This window comes from Sturnus vulgaris, chromosome 19, assembly GCF_052056855.1.
Source record: "Sturnus vulgaris isolate bStuVul1 chromosome 19, bStuVul1.hap1, whole genome shotgun sequence".
Taxonomy (NCBI): domain Eukaryota; kingdom Metazoa; phylum Chordata; class Aves; order Passeriformes; family Sturnidae; genus Sturnus; species Sturnus vulgaris.
Window position 1 is genome coordinate 9,639,212 of NC_142261.1, and position 18,920 is coordinate 9,658,131.

Sequence of the window (18,920 nt, forward strand, 5' to 3'; positions counted from 1 at the left end):
GGGGGGAGCCGGCCAGAGCCTGTGTTTATGTTTTTAGACAGCATTCATTGATCCAGGATCACAAGGGACTATTAGATCATCCCTTCCAGCCTGACCTCCTGTATAACACAGTACATGGAGTTTCTTTGTTAGTCCTGTATTGATCCTAACTCAAACTTCCCTCTGCTCAGCTTCCCTCCTCTCCTTGGGGGTCAGCTGGGGATGCAGGGACCCCCCAGGATCCAGGTTCCTCTCCCTGCACCTTGAGCTGTGCCTGTGGCTCTGCTCAAAGCAGCTTTGCTTTCACCTCTGCTTCACTCCACAGTCATTCAGGCTTTGTTCCTGGGGTTTGAATTAATCTTTTCCCAAGGAAACTTTAGGCTTTGGATGGAAAGGTCCAGAGAGGGACCTGACTGGTTCTTTTCTGCTGCTCAGTTTGGGAGGGTGTGAGGCAGCACCTGCTTTCCTGCTGCTCTCTGGGGGAAACAGGCACAGGCTCAGTGTTTGCCTCCCAATCCCTTTTCACCCCCTCAGGGACTGATTCCAGCTGCACTGGGCAAGTGGGATCTCAGTGATAGGGGAGAGAGCCAGGCAGGGCTCTGGCCCAGGGCACTGCTCCCTATGCTCATGGAGGGGAGCATGCAGGGAGAGAGCTGCCCTGTGGAAGAGCTCTCAGCGGGATTTTCTTCTTTCCCAGCAAAGCAGCTCTTCTTCCTTCTTCATATTTTTTTTCCACCCTCATCTCTTTGAGGGATTTAATTGTCTCACAAGTGGCACATCAAGTACACTCCATTGGCCGTCTGGAAAAGGATGCACGGTGTATTGATGAATAGGATCCTGAATATTGTAAACACGCTCATAATTGGCTTAGAGTTTATTGCTGAGTGAAATGAGAGAGGAGGGGAGTGGGCCTGGAGACCTCTGAGCTGAATAGCTCTGACTGTCAGTGACGCTTTTGCTCAGAGTGGTAATCTGGAAATTGCTTATAAGCATCTTATAAAACATGATGGGTTTGTAATAGAATAGTTAGGCTGCCTTTGTTGGGCATTTAAAGCCTGTGACCTCCCGTGTTTGTCTTTTTCTCCCAACACGGCTGCTGTGGGAGCGCACGTGGAGATTTTCCACAGCCAGCACGGAGATGGGGGCTCCTCCTCCCAGCTCCCCAGTGCTGTGCCTGCAGATCTGCCCCATCAGGCTTGGCTTGATCTCCTCAGCCTCCCCTGGAACTCTGATGCACCCCCAATACCAAATTAACTCCGCTTAAGGAAGCACTAACCGTTCCCTGCGCAGAATTGTGGAATTGTTTTTATTTTTGAACTATTAACTGGGAAGCCGAGTTCCCACTTTACTCCCCTGTTGATATAAAAATACATCTGGTCTCCAAATAGAAATTGCCCATTTGGGAGAGACAGCCAATGCTTTCAAAATGCACACACACGGAAGGAAAAATCCTTGTGTGCAGCTGGCATCGCAGAGAGCATCCTCAGTTGGGACTGGCTCTTGTGAGGGAGGGATATTTGTCAATCTCCTAATGTTGTTGACCCTTTGTCCCTCTAATGATTCCAGCCTGGAGGCTCTTTGGCTTGAGTATTTAATAGGGCAGGGGGGAATCTGGAGGCAGAGCAGCACTGTCCTCCAAATGAGTGCAGCAGTCAGGGCTGGCGCTGTCACACCCGGGGTGACAGACGCTGCTCCCGGCCCTGCCAGCACAGCAGGCTCTGCTCCACAGCTCTGGCTGCCTCATCCCCACAGCCTGGCCTTCCTGGGGATTTGTCAGCCACCTCTCCACTTGGAAATTCTCTTTCTGAACCCCACAGACATTTTTAAGCTGCTTTTCCAGCCTCTCCCCGCTTTTTCCCACCATGCTGAGCTGTAACGTTAAGCTCGAACCAAACTTTACAAAAAATGCTCAGAAATGGCATTTTTAAGCATGCTCACATCCTGTTCTTGAGGAGGAGAAGTCTGTAGGGTTTTCATGCAACCCCTAAAGCATCTGGAAAGCAAATGAGGCCTGGGAGAAGGTTTGCCAGGGATCTTCAGACTTTGGGGTGGCCTGGCAGAGGATGTGTTACCAAATGCAGCAGCTTCATCAGAATCAGGTTTGGGCATTTCAGAAAGAGCTTTTTGTGGCAACGGCTCCCCTTAAAGGTGTAGGAAGATATGAAGCCCTGGAAATTAGAGGGTTTTTGTGGTGAGTCTCTCTTTTGGGTGAGCAAACACCACACCTCCCTTTATCCCTCATTTGGATACAACTCCACAAACCTCTGGCCCTTCTTTGTTCCTCCAAAGAAGTGTCCTGGGAAGGCAGATGCTCACATAGAGGAGCTGCACCCCAAAAATAGCTCCTGCTTTCTGTGAAAGCCAGTCTGCTTCTCCTCATTTCATACTTGTCACCTAATTAAAATATATTTTTCCCTACCTATCTTTTCATTTGGAATAGCAGCAGTGGCAGATTTCCTCCTCTCCCTGGAAGATTTCCAGCAGTGTGGATGTATGGGGATGGCATTTCTCCCCTTCATCCCTTTGTCTTTTAAATCATCAGTGCTTTCTCTTTTATTTTTTTTTTCCCCTGTAAAAGTCTTAATTCCTCTCAGAGCAATGAACAGCTTTTGTCTTTTAGCTCCTTTCCAAAGAAGTGACATCCGTGTGCTTGGCACCTGAAATGTGCTGCTTCTCTTCTGCATTCCCAGCTCCTGAAGCCCATCTGGAAGACAGGGAGCAGGGATCCCAGTACAGGCTGGAGCTTTCCTTCATCCTGGGTGCAAACCAACTCATTTTGGGGATGTGTTTGGCCAGGAAGGGCCAGTGCCACCAGGCTGGTGGCAGGTGTGTCTCACCCAGCAGGTTTCTTGCACATAACTTGATGCCTTCCCTGTTGCTCCATGATCTTTCCCAGGGCTGTTAGCAAAACTAGAGGATGGAAATCCCATGAGGAGGAGGAGGAGGAGGAGTGGGGGCAGAGAAGTAGCTCAGAGGACCAGATCCCATCAAGTGCCACGTTCATCATGGTCTGCCCTATTCCATGACCTGTGGAGCACAGATGGGCTGTGTGCTGTCACCAACCTTCCTCTTCCTCGTGCTATGGGAAGGAGAAATCCAAAAATAGGAATTGACAAAGGAAATGCAGTGTTTAGAGCCGTGGGTTGTGTGCCAGGCTTTGGAAAAGGCTCCTGGTGCCAATGTAAACAGCCCTCACCTCCCTCCCACTGCCCCCCCCCGTGTTTGTTTAAGCCAACACATTGCTCTGCTAATTGGGAGATAGGCCTTGAAAACACAGCAGCAGCAAATCCAAACAGCTGGAGCTTGCAGCTCTTCCAGGAGGAATGTGCCCCTGGAAAAGGGAGCACTCAGCCCTGCTGGGATCACCCTGGGGAGCAGGGGGTGTTGGGATAATGGGAATTTCACCCATGGGGCAGGTGAAGCTGATGCTCTTTGTCACTCCTTTATATGGGTGAAGGGACTTTGGAAAGAGAAGAAAACTCAGGTTACTGGGTGCTGCTTACTGAAATTGGGGTTTTTTATGAATTTCATAACCCAGCAGCTCGAGAAAGGTTCTGAGGAGCAGCTGTGGGCAGCAAAGCAGGACAATCCCCTGTGCCCAGAGATGTGGCATTGGGGACAGCTGCAGTGGCTCAGAGGAGAGATGTGGGCTTCTACAGGACAGCTTGGGGGCTGGTTTGGGGGCCTCCAGATGGGAGCACAGCTCCCTCTTGGACAGCAGGATGTGTGTCTGGAGTTGCCATTTAGTTCCAGGGATGTGAGTTTGCAGAGCTCAAAACCTGACCTCATCCCAGCCTTAGCTGGGGTTTTACAAAAGCATTTGGGGCATTTCTCTCCCCCTGTGCTCAGCCTTTACTGTGGAGCACTTTGTGGGTCCCTGGGGATAAAAATACTTGGCCAGTGTGTTTGTGTATTTGGATTGTGGGCCCAATTCTGCTCAGTCCTGAATTTCCGTGAAATTCTGTGGGAAATAAAGACAAAATCAAACTTCCCTGGCCTGAGGCAGTGTTTTGTGGGTGTCTCTGCTGGTTGCCTACAGAGAAAGCCACCTGAGCTCTGAGCTGGCTAGCATGTTTGTGTTCAACACCACCACGAGATTATTGCTGTATGGGTGTTACTGAACAGGATCCAACTCCAGGAAACCTCTGGATTTCTGTAATGGAGCAATCCACCACAGGAACAAAGAGCAGAGGACTTCTCTGCTGGCTTCTGCTCTGCCACATTTGCTGCCAGCATGGCCAAGTCACCAAATGGTTGGCAGGAGAAAGGCAGTTTTCCAACTGGCTTCCAGAGCAGAAAGGAGCCTCTCTGTCACAGCAGAGAACAAGGTGCTGGGGAGTCACAAGGTCCCACCCAGTGCTGACCCAGGGCTCCAGAGACTGCAGCATTCCCAGCTCAGGGTGGTCCCATCCTGTGCTGGATTCCAGCCTGCCCCACCACGAGCAGCAGCCAGCAGCAATGGTGAGGGGAATGTGCTCTGCTGCAAGAACAGAGAAGATAAATGACCAAGTCAGAGCCTCTGATGGAGATGGATCCTGCCCCACCAGAGCAAAGCACTCCGAGCACCATGTTCTCCAGTGGCCTTTCCCCTCCGGGGCAGAGGGAGGGACATGTTTACCTTCCCTCCTGTGAGCCTGCTCTAATTTCTTTTTTTTCTCCTTTAATTTCTTTCTTTTCTCGTTGTCTCCTGCAGAAAGCCTTCAATGCCCTGTGCCACAGCACTCACCTGTACGGCCGCAGGCTGGTGCTGGAGTGGGCAGACACGGAGGAGACGCTCGAGGCCCTGCGCCGCAAAACCGCCCAGCACTTCCACGGTAAGGCGACCCCTCCTGCCTGCCACTGCCCACCTGGCACACCTGGGGACTGCCAGGGACGTGCTGCAGCCTGGAGACATCCAGGCCAGGGCTTTGTCTGACAGCTCTGCCTGTGAGCCCTTCAGTCTGCACCGCGATGCCACCTGCCAGCCACAACGCTGTGCCCCCTCCCCTGGGTGCTCCCGGGCTGGGGACAGGCTCTGTGCACACAGCACGTGGGTTTAAAAGGAACAACTGCCTGGTGATGGGTTGGGATGCAGAAGGGGCTGCTTGGCTCAGGCTGCTGGGAGTGACAGCTCTGCAGATGACAGCACTGCAGGCTCCTATTGACAGCCATCGACAGGCACAAATGCATTGCTTGGCAAATATTTATGTAGGAATGGCTCCCCTGGGCTGCAGGGCTAAGCTGGAGATCAATGCTGCTCCTCCTGCATCCCCTCCCAGCTTCCCCTCTCCATCACAACATGCCCATGGCCCGGGGCTTTGGCAGCAATTGTGGGGCTGCACATCCCTGGTGAGGGAAGAGCAGCAGCACATCTTGGTTATTGAGTGATCCGGACTGATCCAGTGATCCCCATGTGCCTGGAATAGTGCAGGGCTGGGAATTCCAGGCTAGGGAAGCTGCAGCTTGGTGGTGGCAGGGCTGAGGGTGGATGTGCCCACCCAGAACCCAGCACTGGAGTGGAGACATGTCCTGCACATGAAGCTCCACCTGGATGGAGAAAACAGCACCCAGTTTTATCTTCAGGATCTCCTTCCCCCCTTCCCACTCTGCTCAGTGTATGGGGAAATAAACGGTTTTTATTTTCCCCTACGGTCTTGGCTTTAGGGTCCTTGCAGACTCTCATAGATGTGGCTGTGAGCTCTGCCACCTCCCCCAGGCTATCCTTAATCCTGATTTTTGCCTTCCTTTGCTCCAGCCTCCTTGTCTGGGCTCTTCCTCACCCACCTGGGCCCTTGGTCTGGCAGCAGGAGGAGCATTTTCACATCTCAGCAGGAATGCAGCCTTGGAGCTGAAATGGCTCCAGGATCTCAGCTGAGAAAAGGGAGCAAGGCTACCTCTGCCCATCTTTAGGGGTGGGAATAGGATGGAAACACCATCCCTGCTGTGCTCCAGCCTGTCTCAGGAACATCCAGCAACTCCAGGCCTGGCACAGCTGCCAGTGGTTAATCCTGCAGCAGAGTGGGATGTGCCAGGAGGGGATCTGTGCCAGGAAAGCCGGGCTGGGGCTGGCTGTGGGCACCAGGATCTGGCTGGTGCTGGGACCAGGTCTCAGCCTCTCTGTGCCATGCTGGCAGGCTAGGGAATCATGGGTGGGATTTTATTCCCTTGGAAAGTGCCTGCTCCTGATTTCCAGACACTGTGGGGTGCCAAGGGCTCTGAGGTGAGGCAGGAGCTGCACCCTGTCCTTTCTGTGGGTGTGCAGAGGTTTACAGTGATAAAGAGGGGAAAAAAGGCTGCTACCACTCTGCCTGCAGCCCTCTGGAAGGGGGATGCTCCTTCAGCTTTTCTCCCTGACGTAGCTAGAGGCTGCTTTTCCCACATGGAGCAGGGATGGAGAGGATGCAGAGCACACACAGCAGCCAGGCTGACACCCTGCAGCTCTTTCCACTGGTGGTACAGACCAGAAACCATGCTTTTTCCTACTGATCCCCATTTCCCCAAGTCTCCTCTCCCCACAGGGCACAGGAGCAGCTCAGACATCCCTGTGCTGTTTATCAATGTCCCATGAGTTCTCTCCCAGCACAGCGTGGGTGAATTGTGAAGGTCTTCCCACAGTTGCAGTGGCCAGCTCCCTATCCTGAGCTGGGAATTGGAAAGAAAAGATAATTTTGGGTCTTCAAGCCTCTGGAAACAATCGAGACCGAGGTCTGGTGTCCCCAGCTTGAATGTCAGCCTCATCATCTTTGTCTTAGAATTTCAAAGTCCTGACCTGGGCTGTGACAGACGTGTCCTACCACTGACTGCTCTCTGCTACAATTACACACCTCATTTCTAGAGACCATTTAGAGAGATTGGGCTTCCAGTTCCAGGTCTCTGCTGTTATTTGTGAAGGAGAGGTCTGGTCTCCCAAATCTTTTCTCCATGCAGGCGTTTGTCATGGCAATCAAGCCACTTCTGAGCCGTCTTTTCAATAGGTCTAATAGATGCAATAAAATGGAATAGGCTTCCTTCCCATTTTGTGTAGTTTTCAGGTCATTCTTTATGGCTTATTCTGAGGCTTTGTAATGTTCCAGGAGAAAGTGAGGAGCCCAGGAGTGGTCACTGACTGCCACGGGTGGTTTCAGTAATTCTGTCAGGAGTGAAGCCACAGCCCAGCCCTGAGGCCTGGGACCTCAGCCCTGCACCCCACGCTGGCTCCCAGCAGTCTGGGAGAGGTTTAAGGCTTTTTGCTCATTTCTCAGTGTATCAGCTCTTCATCCTGGGCCAGCAGGTTCTTACATTAGCAAAAAAAGACACTTTGAGGTTTTTTTTGCACCCCACTTTTAATATGGGGGACCCACTGCTGCAAGGTGGCTGGAGAGCCCCAGGGCTTGGCCAGGGACCTGCTGCTGTGGATACTCTTAATGTGGGAAGGAGAAGCCAGGGAAAGCTTGGCCAACAGTTGTCCCTGTAGTGCAGTAGTTGTGGGGTTGTGACAAATGCCACAGCAGGGCAGAGACAGGTGACAAACCCTGCCAGCAGCAGCGTCTCAGCCCCGGCTTGGGCAGGGGGATCCTGTCTTTGGATAACAAGGATCACTGATGCTTTGGAAACCAGCAGGGTGGCTCTTCTGGTTCTGGGACCAAGGGTCCCCGCTGCCCAGCAGCTGAATTTGCCAGCCCTGGGGCAAGGGGCAGCTGAGCCCTGTGCAGGAGGAGCCCTCCAGGCTCACCCCTGCCTCTCCTGCATCCCCAAACCAGGGAGCCACATCTCCCCAAAGGGCTGGGAACAGCTCCCCCCCTTTCCTCCCCAGCTCCATCCTGGAGGAATGGCGAGCTGGGGGAAGGCTGGCAGGCCCTGCCCATGCCCTCGGCGTGCCCTGCTGTCCCCCAGGAGCCCGGGGCCGTGCGGGGAAGGCGCTGGCTCGCAATGCCAGGAAATGGCGAGGGCCGGTGCGCCGCGCTCAGCCGCTCTCCTGCCAGGCCTAGCCGGGGCAGCCAGCTGTGCCGGGCCGCTCTCCCTGCTCCTTCCCATCCATCAAAGAATTAAATTGACACAGGGGGAATTTCACCGCGCCGGCACGGGAAGGAATGACTTGTGGGGAGGGCTTTGCTAGGGAGGATGGATGAGGAGATGTGTGAGGAGGGGGTTCAGCCCTGGGGGGTGTGGGTGGGTGGAATGCACTGAGCCCTGCTGTGGCTCATCCCTGCTTATTTACAGTTGTTGTTGGAAGCAGGGGGCTGCCAGGGAAGGAAGGTCCTGATCCTGCTGGTGGGGTTGGAAAGTCTTCCTGCCACCATCACCTTTCCCATTTGCTCCTGCCTCCATCACCTTTCCCAGATCGCTCCTCCTTTGGCCGCCGACCCCCAGGTTTCCTTTTCCCTCACCTCCCAACCGCTGGGCTCCCTTTTTTTCTCCTTTGTCCTTTCCTATTTCTTTTTTTTTAATTTTTTTTTTTTTTCGAGAGCATCTGTAACTAATGCAAACACATGCCGGAGCCGGAGAGTAAAACCCTGCAGGATTAGCGTGGCATCCACAACCCTGGCACGTTCTAATCCCGTGGTAATCCCCTCCCAGCCCACCCCCCCGGCTTTGCCCATTGTTTAAAGGAAGCAAATGGGATCGTTAGCGGGCAAACCTTAACCAGCTTGGAGCAGCAGAACGGAAGGAAGTCGAAGCAATTCGCTTCCCCACCCTCCTGGGTTGTTATTTTCCCCTCCTCAGAGCAGAGGGGGATGCTCCTGGTGCTCCCCGTGGCTGAGCTGGTGAATCTGGGGGTGTAGCAGGGGGAATTGTCCTGCTCTGCTGAGGGATGCTCCCTGTGCACCCAGAGTCCCATCTCCAGCTTCTCCTCTGCTGTGCAGCCCCAGCACTGCAGGGTCTCCGTGAGGGTCTGTTTGGGAAGGGGTGGCAGGTACAGGACACACTTCCAACAGTGGATTTGGGAGATGGGACCACATTTGATGTCACTCCAAAGCAGGAGAGCTGGGAGCAAAGTTAAGGAGAGGGAGAACTGCTGAGCTGGCACCTACCCCTGGTGCCTTTGGGTGATTGAACTGGGAGGAGCTGCTGGAGGGTCTTGGGGTGGCACCTTGTGGCCCCCTGGGCTCCCCTGAGCTCAGTGGGAGCACCCTCATCCCCCTCCTGTCCCCACAGCCCCCAGGGAGAAGGGAGGCAGGTTCTGGCTCTCTGTCAAGGAATTAATTGAAAAATAAAATCATTAGATGGGAACTCCAGAAATGCAAAATTGTTGGGAGTTGGGGGGAGGCGGAGGGGGGGGGGATGTGAGCTTTTGTCAGGTTAATTTCTTCTGTATTGATGTTTTGTGACATTTACTTGTTGTTTATCTCCCGCAGCAGCTGTAATACTAAAAGAAAATGCACAGCTTGTTCCATTTATTTATTTTACACCTTTTCTTTAGTCCTATGGTATGTTTGTTTGTTTGAGAAACCCAGCGAGGCTTTTGATGTCTGAAAGCAGGATTTAAACAGCTGTTCTCCATGTGCTGTGAGCGAGCTGTGGAGCCAGGGGGGGAGAGGGGGCTGTGCCACTGCTCCTGCCGGGAGGGCACTGCTTGCCCAGCATAAAGGAGGATGTCAGCCTCAGATCAGGGACCAAATGGCTTTGTCACCTCAAGTGCTGGGCTTGGGATGTTCCCTCAGGGTTGCCCCCCTGTCCTGGATGCATTGGGAGAGATGTGTGCATGGTGCTGTGTCCCAGGGAGCTGGGCAGTGCCAGGACAGTGCTGTGCTGTGGGGCAGCAGGGACAAAGCAGGGCCATGTCCTGCCGAGGTGAGGGATGTGCTGCTGGGATGGGATGGACCTGCTGAACCCCTGGTTAGGATTGCAGCCACTTTTCCATGGGGAGCTGGTGAATTCCGTGGTGAATTGGGGTCAGCAGGAAGGGTTGGCATCACCATCACCTGTTTGGATGCTGTTTGCTCCCAGCCAGTGAACTAAAGCATGGGTGGGAGGTATTGGAATCCCAGGACCTGCCTGGGGAGGAGAAGTAGATGATACTTGATGACTTTCAACTGGAAGGGTATCCTGCTGCCTCCAGCCCCTCCCAAGGTGGGTCCAGGTTGTAATTTTTGCTTTTCTTCTTCCCCTTTTTGCTCCCACCCGGGCCTGGACAGACTCCCCGAAGAAGAAAAAACGATCGGAGATTTTGGATGAAATCATGGAGCACCTGGAGGAGGAGGAGAATAACAAAGATGAGGACATCTAACAGCAGCCTGGGGTCTGGTGAGGTGGGTACTGGGGCAGTGGGGCTGGGGTGGGCACAGCTAGCCCTAAAGATCACGGTGTCCTGGCTTGCTGCAGGGTTGGTAGCGCCAGGGGCAAGAGAAAATGGAATTCCAAAGGCTCGGCAGCCTCCAGGCAAGGATTCCACCCTTTGCCTCTCCCCCCTGTGACCCCACAGGCTCCTGGCTGTGGTCCCAGGGGTTACAGCCCAGATTTGGGCTCGGTTTGAGCCCCGTGTTGAAGTGAGTGTCTGCCCTGGGTGTGTTCTGTGTGCTCCCCTGGCTCTTGGCATCCCCCCAGGGAAAGGCAGCAGAATTTCTGCTGCAGCAGGAATTGCTGTCAGGGTGTGAATTGTCCCTCCCTGTGGCTGGAGGAGAACAGATGGGCAGCCAAAAAATCCTGTTTGGACACCAACCTGCAGCTGCCACCATGTCACAGTTTGGTAAAGGCCTTTTCCCTGCCAGCACCAAAAACTCCACAGCTTCTCTCCCTCCAAAAGCACCACACCCCGAGATCTGTGAGTCCTGGCTGCCATCACTCCTTGGTGTGTCTTGGGGTAGCACCTCAGGGCTGGAAAATATGGGATGGCAGGAGGGAGCCAGGATGAAACGGCTCCCTGAGGTCAAACCCTGCAGTCCTGTCAGCCCCTCTCATCTTTTTGAGACCCCTGAGCTCATCTCACCCTGTGTGGGTTCAGGAGGGGTGACATGGGCTCGTGGTGTCCTTTGTGTGTGTTTGTGGCAGTGGAAGCCCTGGGGACCTGCTGGGAGCCCTGTTCACAGCATGTGAGCTGGGTTAAAGCAGCACTGCCTGCTCCATGCAGGGCCAGTGGATGGAGCTTTGGGGTAACATCTGTCCAGCTGTGCTTTGGGGACCTCCAGGTGTGTGTGCTGTGAACTCTGTGCTTACAGATGTGTCCAATCACAGCTGTTCTGCAAAATTCTCCAGAACAGGGCTCAGCACTGAGGCTGCAGTCCCGGGCTGAGCTCCTGCCCAGGGACCAGAGGTGTCACAGCCCTTGCTGCTCCCCCAAACTTGCTGCAGCTGCAGAGTCCTGCTACTGCCACTGAGACACTTCCCAAACACAACAGCAGCCACTCCTGCCACGACCTGGCAGTGCTGGCTCAGGGCACAGACCAAAATTCAGGGATACCCCTTTGGGATGTGTCAGGGCTGGGGTGTAAAACCCTCTTCCTGTACAGCATCAGCTGGGGAAACTGAGGCACAGGGGTGGAAGCAGCATTGTCAGAGGGTGTGGCAGTGTCCCCTGAAGTGGTGACAGACTCGATTCCCCTTTTCTTGCTTGGCATTGGTGAGTGGCATTCCTGTCCCTGTTTCCCACTGCCTACACCACTGGCACAGCTCTGCACCAGGGGGTCACTGCAGGGAAACTTCAGCCTTAGGTAAATTAAATTTCAGTCCAGCAGGGATGTTTGGCCATGCTGGACCAGCCCATGTCCAGCACAGAGGACAGAGCAGCTGGGCAGGGTCCCCTCCAGGCACGAGCATCACCCAGCACATGATTTCAGCAAAGCTCTGCAGCCTTGCAGGTTGGGCTTGGATTTTCCTGTGGGGTTTTTTTCCCTATTTTTTTTTTTTTCTCTTTCCCTTCATTGTCTTTTGTGGCAGGGCAGGTTTCTTGCTGAGTGTCTCTGAGGTCTGCAGCGGCGACGAAAAGGATTAGCACAAGCAGAGCATGTAGGCTTTAGAGAACAGAGCAGAGTTTGGTTTCAACATCTAATTCAATTTGTTCTGCCGAGATTGAAATATGAAATGGTTGCCAGTCAAACGTTCAAAGGGGGAGGAGGGAGGAAAGAAGAGAGGGAGCCTTCTCAAATTTAAATTTTAATGAAAATTAATTTAACCCTTAGATATGTTTTAAAACATGTTATTTCCCAGGCTGGGAACAGGCTGGAAAACATTCATGTGAGGCTTTTTTTTTTCCCCTGTACCTTCAAACATAATGAAGATTTTTCTTTTTCCCTTAATGATACTTATCTTGTGGAGCAGTTTGACATTGGTTAATTTTTCAGGCAATTTGGTATCAAGGAAATCTGTTTGATGTGAGCAGGGGGGGGCTGTGTATGTGTACACAGATATATATGTGCCTGGACATTAATTATGGAAGTGCTGATCACAGCTCTGGAGAACAGTTGGAGTTAATTCCTGCTCCACTTCTTTGTTACGTATTGAGAATCCCACACGTTGCACCCCTAAAATTACAGCACGAATTTTCTAAAAACGAGCATACACCTGAATGAAAATGATCACTTAAGTAGGTCTGCAGAAATTCAGCACTCCCCACTGGCTGTTTGCTTTTTTCCCCCCTGATCTGAAGCAATCCTAATGACAAAATAATGCAAACTCTGTTACCTGTCCACAGAGCTAAAGCAGGGAACAGCTTCCCCCTGCTCCTTAACCTCAGCAGTGCTGCTGCAATGCTCTTGTTTGCTTTGGGAGGGGGAATAGTTTCTTTTCTATTCTTCAGGAATTTGTCTGTCCCAAATGATTGCACACCGATGGTTGTAACTGGGCTGGGATGAGCTGTAGCCCTGTCCCTTGTTTTGCTGGCTCTTGACACGCCAGAGTTGTCACCATGTGTGCCTGTCACTCCTGTGCTGCCAGGGCAGAGCTGGGCACAGGGAGGGTGTGATGCTCCTCTCGGTGTCCTTTTTGGGGTGTGAGTGCTGTCGCCAGGCTGTGCTGGTGGCAGAGAAGATGAGCAGCCCCAAGGCAGGGTCACCCAGCAGACCTGGCTGTGCAGGTGAGAGCTGGGGTACAGCCACCCCCGCTGGGCTCTGGGGCTCTCTGGGCTGTGCTCAGCCTCTGCAGAGAGCTCAGACCTGGGCTTTACACTCAGCTCTGCCCGCTGGGACACGGTGCAGGGCCCCTGGGGGTGAAGCCCTGGGTTTGTGTCAGGTTGTGACAGCTTCATCCAGGGGGAGACCCCAGCGAGCTGGACAAGAGCAGGAGCTGTGGTGGCTGCAGCTGTCCCCAGGCTCACTGCAGATCCCCCTCCCCAGGGCCAGCTCTGCAATTGGATTAGGATATTATTCAAATGCAGCTTTTTTGCTGAATGAGAGGGTTAAGGGGTTTGAATGTGGAAGCAGCTCTCCCTCATTGCTGCCTGTTGCCAGAGGCTTTTATCTCCTTATGGGGACAGCCAGCAAAGCAAGGCAAGGCACAGAGCAGGGAGCCTGGGTTTGCTGGGCACTGCCAGGCCCTCTGCTGTGCCCTGTGGGTGCCCAAAGTGACCCATTCCCTTTGGAAAACTCCTGAGCACCAGCTGAGTTTTCCTCCCTGTCCCATAGGAGAAGGCAGGAGATTTGGCAGGGACAGGCAGGCAGCATCCCTGAGCACTTGGTGGTTTCTTTCCATCACCACTGCTCAATTCAGGAAATTCCTGCCCACAACTGAGGAATTCCAGCTCTTCTCTTCCCTTCAGTCCCATCTTGCCTGTCTTCCTCCCAAGTTTATCCCATGGAATGAGGTCTGGGAAGCACTTAAAGGCCAAGCAAGCACCATAAATGCTGTTCACCCACCCTTTGCCAGGGCTGAAGGAAAATCTTGCATCCCCTGTGTCCTGCCTGCTGCTTTCCAGCCCAGCTGCTGACTCCAGGAATCTCCAGAGGGAGGTTCAGGAAGAATTTGCAAATGCAGATTGAGAAGAGTTGACCTGGATGCTGACTGGGAGATCTGGGGAGCTCCTCCTTCAGCACAGAATCCCAGGAGAAGCTGAGTTGGAAGGGACCAATATTCCAACACATCTGGACTTTACTCTGGGTCGCAGCACCACCAGTGTTTGGCAGCACATTCCAGCTTCCATCAGCACCTTCCTCAGCAGGAAATACAGCAGGAGGAGGAGGAGGAGGCAGTGAGCAGCTTCCCTGACTGAGGCACTCTGCCTCCTGTTTTCCCTAAATATATGCATTGGAGAGGATGAGAAATCGCATGGCCGGGCTTGAGATCTCAGCCTTCGCCAGCCATGAATAATAATCAGGCTCAGTAATTCACAGTAAATAGGGATCCAAATTGGCTAATCAGGGAAGCTTTCACCCCAAACTGGAGCTGGGAAGGGAGGCAGAGCACAGCAGACGCTGGGGGTGTGCAGGGTGTGACCTGAATCGGTGACAAACGGGAAGTGGAGGCAGCCCAGGAGCAGGGAGGTGGGAAGGATCCTGGAGAAGGGAGTGTCTCTCCTCCCCTGGGAGCTGCAGGAGCACAGTCCCTATGTTCCACAGGCCATAATTAGTGCCATGTCATTAGGTTTGTGTCTGTGGTCCAGCCCTGGGACCATGGTGGGCTGCTGGGGATGGGGGGGGTTCAGAGCCAGCATCACCACGTCCCCACACGTGGCATCATCCCCAGCTCAGGGTTTAGCAAAGCTGCTGGGACAGACTGGGAGGGCAGTAAGGGCTGTGGTGTGTGTCAGGAGAGGTGACCTGGGGGAAATTCGGCATTTTCTGGTTAATTTTCTCCTGCAGGAGTGAGCGGGGCAGTGGTAGGAGCTGTGTTCAGGTGCACTGGGGTGGGGCTGGGGGCCTTCATCTGCCAGCAGCAGGCTCTGACAGGGAGGAAACATCCCATGGACACCCCCTGTGAGCAGGGAATGGCTCCCAAGTGCCCAGCACAGTGACAGGCAGACTCCTTCCCTGCTGCCTCCCAACAAATATTCTTCCAGCAGCATCTGAAGGCACTGGTAGATCAAATGAGGATAAAACCATGGAAAAACCCCTCAGCCCATGATTTGGGCTATTTAAATATGTGGAGTAGGAGCTGCAAGTGCAGCTGATGAGGAGCTGGAGGAAGGCTGCCCCTGCAAGGTGTTTTGCAGCTATTAAATGACTTTGGCAATTGAGGAGGAGCCTCCAGCCACGTTCCCAGTGCCCTCAGCTCCCCAGGACAGGGCAGCACAGGGCTGGACAGCACCAGGCTGGCAATGGCTCTGCACTCAGATAAACCACAGCAGCTCTGTCCAGAGGCCATTTCCCTCCTGCCCTTCCCTTTCCAGCTCTCCCCACACCACTGGGTTAAGAGCACTCAGGAAATTCAGCACACTGGGAGGGATGGAGCAGACAAACCTCCTTTAGTTTCCTTTCCTCTGGGGTTTGGCTTCTTGAAGTAGAAGGGGGTTAGGGATGTGATTGCTTTTCCTTGGGGTGTGATGGGTGCTGTTTGATGCCTCAGAACCTCCCCATCCCTTCCCTACAGCTTCAATCATCCCTCACAGCCCAAAATTGGAGGTGGGGTTTAGCAGGGATAACAAGGACAGCTTTATAAGCCAGGAGGGAGGGAGAGAAAAGCAGGCTCCTGCCTCTCCCAGACTTGGTGACCCCAAATCTTATTGGAGGTAAGTGTAGCCCCTGTTAACAGCCATCCCCCTCGTGCTGGTGAGAAATCCAGGACTTTTCTACTTTATCAGCTTAGAAACAAGACCACAAAAGGCAAAAAATTCTCTCCAGGAGAGATCTGGGGCTAGGCCATCCCCTCAGAGCCATCCTCTGCCCACAAAACCTGGCAGCAAAGCCCAGGCTTAGCCTCAATCTCAGCAAGGCTGAGCCCTCTCTGGAGATTCACACCTGGCTGAGACAGGGATTTCCTCTGGTGTTTTGGGCAAAGCATTAATTTTTGCATTTTCTAGTCTGTTTTTAAGCTGATGATGTGGAAAACTTTGCAATTTCTTTTCTCCCCCAGGCTCTGGGTGGATGTGGTGGATGAGCTGCTGCCATAGGCTCAGCCTGAGGTGGGACCCCCCCCTCCAGGGCTGGGAGTGTCCTGCTGGATCTCAATTTACCTGGGTTTTTCAACAGAGCCAGCACAGGCAGGGACAACCCATGGGGTTGCTTTGGTGGCCCCAAAAGTCTCCCTGACATGCAGTGGGGAGGCAGGAACAGGGAGATTGCAGACAGGAGCTGCTTTAATTCCATTTTCAGCACAAGTCAGCCCAGTGTGTCAGCCCCAGGAAACAGCAGGGTGGGCTGTCCCAGGAGCAGGGCCAAACACGTGGCAGAAGAACTGCAGAGACATCAGCCAGGGGGTCACAGCCCACGGTGCTCCCCCCAGCAAGATAAACAGGACAGGCACATCAGGACAGGCAGGAGCTCCTCCCACCAGAGATCGGTGCTGAAAAGCAAAACTCGGCAAGTTCCTTCTTTTCATTTAAAAAAAATGAGAAACCAAGTCAGCCCAGTGTGGTTCCAGCTGGGGGTCTGCAGGCCTGGTGGCAGCAGGAGGGGCCACAGCAGGCAGGAGCCTTGGACTTCGTTAGGATTCAGCCCTTGGAGCTCTCCTCTCCCTCTGATGGCTGAGTGTGATTGACACTTACAAATTACCCAGCCAAAAGTGTCGAGTCTTTGACCCCTGAGTAACATCTTTGGCAAGCCTGAGATTTGCCAGCATTTTGTCATCTAATTACTACAAATCCCTTGAAAATTCACTGGCTGGTGAATTTTTAATGCGGGACAATTTCAATGTGATGCATCGCCCAGATGGGCACGCACGGGCTCCTTCCCTCTCCCCCCCTGCTGCTTCCCTGCCCTTTCTTCTCCTGCTTCCCTCCTTTCCTTGCTCCTCTTCTCCCCCCCATCCCATTCCTTATCTCCCTCCTGCCTCTGTGCATCCCTATCCATGGGATCTCAGCTCCTCCTGGAGCTCGGTGTCCCCCCAGCCCAGCTCGTGTCTCCTCGCTGGCTTGCTGGGGGAGCTGCTACATGGAATTGATTTTTTTTTTTTCCCCACTTTTTCAGGGCTCTGGCTGATGGATGGAGCAGGAGAAGCCTCCATGAGGAGCCAGCCCACTTGTTGCCAGTAGAGTCCACTCATCCTGTGAACCCAAGGGTTGATTTATGCCATGTGTCCAGGTCCTGGAATTCCCTTTGAAACAGACTTTAAATTCAGAGAGGAAGGAAAACCCTTGTCTGCTGGCAGCTCCTGAGCATCACCTTAAATCCAGGCAAGGAGTGATTCCCTTCATCTCAGCCCAACCTGAGGGAAGAGGAACCTGGAGCAATGGACACTTCCCTGCTGACCCGGGGACTCTGACAGAACCTGCCCTTAATGTCTGAATTAAATGATTCCTGTACATTAAAAACCATATTTTTAATTTCCCAAACTGAGCCAAGTCTGGGTTTTGTTTGGCTTTGTTTCTTCTCCACAGCCAGGTAGTTTTTTTGGGGCTGATGGGGAGATAAGAGCATTTTGGGAGGGAGGCCTGGCTTTGCCACGCTGGGCTTTGTGCCTGTGTCATTTCTGTCCCCGCTCCCAGGCAGTCGCCTCCCGTCTCTCCCTTCCCAGCTTTCAAAGGGAAAGAGGCTTTGCTTTTCAACCAGGGTACTGCTTTACATATGTAGGCAGCTGATAAAGTATTTTCACTTCGCCCCTTTCCCCTCTGGGAATCGCTGTCTTACGGCAAAACTGTTTTGTCTGACAAGGGCTGCAACAGATTACACGTGTTGGCTGCAAACACAGGGCCTTTTTTTTGCCCCCCTCCCCCCCTTTTTTCTTTTTCTTAAAAAAGAAAATAAATCTCTATCTCTGCAGTGCCAGGAGGAGCTCTGCCTTTCGCCTCCAGCCCCCGGGAGCAGCCTCGTGTTGGGATCTGCTGGTGGCACCAGACCCCTGCGTGGTGCCTCTGGCCAGATTGGTTTTCTCACTGAGGTTAATTTGAGCCTGAATCCATGAAAATGCCACTGATTCCATCAGGGCTGAGCACTTCTGATGAGCTCGCTCAGGGCTTGGGGTGGGGGATTTTGGGACTGAAAATGCTGCACCCACAGCATCCCTGGGGGACTCAGTGATGCCCTGGTGCTGCTGAGGGCCAGGCTCCCAGTGTCACACTGACAACCACGGCAGGGAACCACATTTTATCAACTGAGCAGCTCAGGGACATCCAGGACAGCTTCTCCCAACCCGTGGGCCAAGGGTTTCTCCCATCTCTAGCTGGATGCAAGCTGGGATAGGTTTACAATTTGCTTTTCAAATCAGGCATTGAAAACCTTAAAACCCTCAGGTGGCACCAGCAGAGGTGAGCAGAGCTGAGAAACCCCTGTCCAGGTTTGTCCCCTGGCTCTGTCTCCTGAGCTGCCCCTGCCAAAAATCGCCCCTAGTCCTCCCAGCAGCCCTGGCCCCCGGAGGGAAGGGCTGGGAGGAGGTGGGGTTAAGCACCAGGGATGAAGGGAACACCAGGATTCAGGGATGTTTCACTGCTCAGAAGCTGCACACCAGGGCTGAGACGTGCCCAGATTTCAGAGGGAGAAAAATGAGGCCACAGCAGTGCCTTGGAATGGGCACCCAAAAGTGGGGGGTGCCAGAGGGGGTTCGGAGGAGAGGAGCCCTGGGAGGGGAGCAGCTCATCACAACTCACCCAGGCAGTGCCTTGGCTGCTTTAGAGGGGAAACACAAAAAGTTTAGTGATGAGTTTGAAGGATTAGGACCTGGAATGACCCCAGGGTGCCTGGGAGTATCCAGCAGTGCCAGCAGCTCTCCCTGTGCCACCACTGATGGACACCTGGCTGCTCCCAGAGCCCTCAGGGGACCCCAGCTCTGAGCAGGCTTTGGACAGGTTCCTGAGCTGTGTCACCACCGAGGTGCTCAGACCCAGGGAGAAGCTCAAGCTCTGGATCCAGAGGGGATTTCACTGACATTCACTGACATTCCTGTGGGATCATTCCTCAGCAGCACAGCCTGGCTCTGGGCACTTTGTGCTGGGCATTTCCACACCCAAGGGTACCCAGAAGTGA

The 18,920-nt window shown here is 53.6% G+C and overlaps 1 protein-coding gene across 1 annotated transcript in view; it reads left to right on the forward strand.

Annotated features, from left to right (window-relative positions):
• The window catches only part of RBM19 (RNA binding motif protein 19), a 51,459-nt gene extending 34,162 nt beyond the window's left edge, over window positions 1–17,297 (forward strand). The window contains exons 23-25 of the mRNA XM_088176210.1: window positions 4,673–4,793; window positions 10,074–10,187; window positions 16,929–17,297. Coding sequence (XP_088032336.1) covers window positions 4,673–4,793; window positions 10,074–10,165 — 213 coding nt within the window. The 3' untranslated portion in view covers window positions 10,166–10,187; window positions 16,929–17,297. The remainder of the gene's footprint in view (window positions 1–4,672; window positions 4,794–10,073; window positions 10,188–16,928) is intronic.
• The last annotated feature ends 1,623 nt before the right edge of the window (window positions 17,298–18,920 follow it).